We start from the raw sequence: 4538 nt of genomic DNA, 5'->3' as shown, positions 1-4538 counted from the left end.
AAAATAGGATAATAAGATATATTGATGTGAATATAAATTTTAATCACCTACAAATATTCATTTTTTAAAAGAAAAATTAATTAGATTCATACAGTTTCTTCATCTGTTTAACCTAATAAAAAAAATAAAAGATAAAAGTAAATATAACCAAATCAACCTTTGTTTGCTCCTCTTTTTGGAAAGAAACATATTCCACAGTGATTGTAAGCAATTCATTACCTTTAAAGAATTAATTATCTTCCACTATACCCAGACAAAAGACATTTGAAACATACAAACAAAACTTGAAAGTAAGAACTTATGAAATGATGAGTAAACTTATTCATCTTCTTAATTTAAGATTTCTACTCAAGCAATGTGCTCAATATTTCTGTAGTTGTCTTAGAGATGCCATCTCTGTTGGAGATATTAGATACTCTCCATGGATGAATGATTTAGAACATTAGTCCAGAGTAAAGATTTATTATTTTACATTAGACTATTACGTTTTTAAAATTACTTTATGGTTTAGAACAGTCTGTTGTTTGTTTTTATATTCCTTATAACAATTTCTTACCTCATTCAGAATTTTGCTGAAGTTAAAGTTCAGCAAAGCAATGAAATAACATTAAAGTGCTAACAATTATTACACAATGGTTAATGTATAGATTTGATTTTAAGTTATCACCTAATTGAAAAGTGAATTAAAATCCGTGGGAACCTGTCAAATTATTTTTAAAAGTTGAATATCCCATATCTTTGCTAATAATGGTCCGATTTTGATAAATTGTCTTTTGAATCACTATTACATAATTTACCAGAAAATGTATATCTTATGTGCAAATACATTTTTTCCTGCTTTTTGTCTGAAATTCTATGTATAAAAAGTTAAAGGACTTTAGGAAGTTAAAGACTTAAGTTTCATCAAAATCTTTAGAGCTGTTTTTGCGGTATAGTTCAGAAAAACATATATTTTTTAAAAATATATCTTAGCAGCTCTCATATAAGGTGCAGAATTTAGTGCATAGGCATTGGTGGCTGGAATCCTACAAAACAATAAAGAGATAATATTTATTTATTTTTTGATGTTTTGGGGGAGTGATGTTGTGGTATTTAGAGGGAGGGTTTTTTAAAGAAAGACAAAGGTTATGTTTCCATTAATAGAAGCCATGTGCCACCTGACTGACTCAAAGGTTCCATGCCAGAGCAGTTTCGCCATCTACTGTTTTATTTACAAATCAAATTATAATACCAATTGTCTACAAGTGATTCCTAGAAACTTTATCTATTTTTCCTCAACCACAAAGTAAAACATCTCATCAGCCGTTATTTTGATATGAAATGGCAGAGGGTACTGACAAGTTCAAAAGATCACCTGTAATCTGTGGCTGGTGTAAAATCTCAAAACAAATTTGCCCTGTAGATGGAGAAAAGCCAGGCAGATTTTTTTTTTTTTTTTTATATAAACCCCATTCATTACATACAAATTTTGTTCTTATCTTTAATTTTTTGCTATTAGGCTTTTCCCTTACAGACATTTGAGACTGAGTTTATTTTTTTGTAGGTTATATTTTTAACAACAAATGATTAAATGAAAATGAAAAGCAATCAATACTTTTTTTCTAAATTGACATAAATTTCAGGTTGGTCCTCCTAAAGTTCTGATGACATCTACCTATGAAAGATCTGATTCTATGCCAAGCAGTCCTGCATCCACTCCACCAACAGATTTTTTTAGTCCTTTAGGCTCTGAAGGAGATCCTGATTAGTAAGTATATAATAAGTTCAAAATGTTCTGACTGTTGATAAATCAATTATTTTATTAAGGAAACTACTTTTCTATATTTTTATAAGTCCTTTTATTATTCAAAGTTTAGAAGATGGGTTTTATTCACGAAAAACTGATCCAGAAGTGACTTCAGAGTTGTATTCTCCTTACATGAGGTTTCCAATAGAACCAGTGTCTTGTTTGTATAAGAAAATAACTGATCAAAGAGTTAGGATTCATATCCCAGGTATAGCTTTATATTGATTATTTGTGGAAGATAAAAAGGTTTATGCAATCTTTTGCAATTTAAGTTGAAAAATATTGAATCACTAAAGCCTATTTTTTTTTTTTTTTTTGCAGGTTTTGAAGAAATGGAAGTCCTTTGTCCTCAAAGGACTTGTAACAAACTACATTTTCTGCAACCAATAAAAAACAATACTAGGTATTATATAGTTCTTAATGTTGAATGTCATGATTGGGGACAAAAAATAACAGTCAGATCTCCTTTACAGGTATATTCTTATCATTTAAATTTGTAGACTATAGATTTGTCAAGCTTATCAATAAATGATTGGAGAAGTTTGTCAGGGGGTGCGGTCAGCAAAGAACAACATAAATAAATAAATATGGTTTTGTTTATTTATGTTGTTCTTTGCTGACCGCACCCCCCGACAAACTTCTCCAATCATTAATCTACGGTCAACTATCTACACCTCCTTATCCATAAATATTTGTTACAATTCTATAGGTAAAAAATGAAACTTCTTATGCGATTGCTGTCTATTACAAAAAAGCTGTCCTTGAGACTTTAGGATATACAGTAATAGGAGAATCTACTAACCCTTTTGAAGATATGTTCAGAATAGCTGTGATAGAACCAGATGAGGTTTTTAATGTACCTCTGACCGTGGCACATCATTGTAAATTATATGTTCAACCTGCTTATGTTGAGTAAGTTTAGCCATTACATTTAAGTATTTTTTCATATAATAAATATTTGAAGACATAGAGTATTTTAATTTCTTTGTTATAAAAGGTGCATCTTTCTTTGTTTATTAGATATTAATAAATCTTAAAATGACCATTTCCATAAATATTAATTATTCTCACATAGTAATCTTTTCATATTAAGTCTTGTTTTGTTTTAATTATTATATAAATGAAGTTGGTCAACCAATGTTTTGTTGCTACTACACTTATACATAATTACCTGTTAGCTTATAAAATCGCATGTTTATTTATATTAAATGAATAATATGCTGTTTAAAGCAACTATAGCATTTGCGATACTGGACTGTGGTGGCAGGACTTAGCTTCTGATTTGAACACACCTAAGGACATTGTGTGCTCAGCAAAAGAAGAAAGTGAACCAACAGTCTTCTCAGTTAGAGTATGAACTTTTACTTTTATATGAAGATAGTTAAAAAATAATTAGATTGTCTGAATACTTTATTTCCTCTAATTTACTTTATTTTTAGGCCTTCTGTGAAGAAGGATCTCCAATATGGAGACCATCACGATTAATTCCAAAATATTTAATCAGACTATTACCGCCATTAGCCTTTCATAATCGACTGCCTTATGCAATTGAAGTCAAAGTACCTTCCATCAAGTACGAAGTGAGAATTGAAGCAGGTGAAAAGGCTAGCATTTATTTCCTAAACTTACTTCGGACACATAAAATCAGTATCCATGTAAGCAATCATTTAGAAATTATTTTTACATTTTACTTTTATTTACAATTTAATCAATGTCAAAATTTGATATCATCCACACTTGTGTACTGTTTATGTTTCTTATAATCACAGTATTGTTATTAAGTATTTCCTAGAAGTTATATTTAATTATTAAAAAATTAAATAAAAATTAAAAACTTAGTTTAATCAATGTGATTTTAATTTATAATTTTTTGTTCTGGCTCTTAAGACTAATTATTTTGTAATAAAAAGTTTGTATTTATGTATATGTGATAATCATTTTGGTAATTTAATATTTTAAAGTAAAAACTCTTAATTTAAAAATAATGAATTGATATTTATATATTTTTACTTTTAATTACCTGTATATGAAATATATAGTATGAAGAAGTCCTGGATTTTTAAAAATTTTTAACCCATTTTACGATTCTCGTAGTCTAAATAACCAATTTTAGCTAAATTTTCTGTGCATATTTCTGAACAACCCAGCTCAAAAATGAAGACTTATACAAAACTGAAATTATGTGTTTAGTCAATCAATGGTGACATAACTTTCTTAAGAATTTGAAACCTCTACAATTGTCTAGATCATTGTTTTGGTTTGTTTTATTATGTATCGAAGGAGGGGGAGGGGAGGGAGGAGGATGGGAAGGTAGAGAGAGATAATTGCCAATTATTCAAATAAATTTCTTCTCCATGCAGGCTTGTAAGTGAAAGTTGTTCATATGTGCACTGCACCACTACTTTAATTACTTGTAGTGAAAATGAATTATAACTTTATATTGAATAAAAAAAAAAAAAATATCTCTATAACTTAAAAAGTTGTATTTACTTGACTATGTTGCTGCATAATTATGTAACAAGAGAAACTTCGCTGATTTCTTAATTTATTGCATATATTTTAATTACTACTAAGTTTTCCAATTTCTTTATGGAAAATCTTTTTAGTAAATAGTAAACAGGACTTGCTCCAAGTATAGTTTATTCATAATTTTCTTCAGAATTAATTTATTAATCAAAAAGAATAGTTGGATCCAAGAAAAATAACAAATAAAGAACATTAAATAAAATTAGATTGAATATAATTAAAAATA

The 4538-nt window shown here is 28.3% G+C and overlaps 1 protein-coding gene across 10 annotated transcripts in view; it reads left to right on the top strand.

The window, feature by feature from the left end:
- Positions 1 to 4538, top strand: part of LOC106678964 (intermembrane lipid transfer protein VPS13A) — a 92820-nt gene that overhangs the window by 63745 nt on the left and 24537 nt on the right. For 9 of the 10 annotated variants that reach the window (XR_010842926.1, XM_067045528.1, XM_067045527.1 and 6 more), the window contains 6 exons: positions 1623 to 1747; positions 1834 to 1994; positions 2108 to 2259; positions 2496 to 2698; positions 3017 to 3137; positions 3226 to 3441. Coding sequence is in view for 9 of the 10 variants with exons in the window: in XM_067045528.1 (XP_066901629.1) it covers positions 1623 to 1747; positions 1834 to 1994; positions 2108 to 2259; positions 2496 to 2698; positions 3017 to 3137; positions 3226 to 3441 (978 nt within the window). In the remaining variant the exon portion in view is untranslated. The remainder of the gene's footprint in view (positions 1 to 1622; positions 1748 to 1833; positions 1995 to 2107; positions 2260 to 2495; positions 2699 to 3016; positions 3138 to 3225; positions 3442 to 4538) is intronic. The other variant, XM_067045526.1, reaches the window with a different exon arrangement.

Source organism: Halyomorpha halys, unplaced genomic scaffold (assembly GCF_000696795.3).
Source record: "Halyomorpha halys isolate HHAL.00 unplaced genomic scaffold, Hhal_1.1 Scaffold170.1, whole genome shotgun sequence".
Classification (NCBI taxonomy): Eukaryota; Metazoa; Arthropoda; class Insecta; order Hemiptera; family Pentatomidae; genus Halyomorpha; species Halyomorpha halys.
This window is presented reverse-complemented; position numbering and strand designations above follow the sequence as displayed.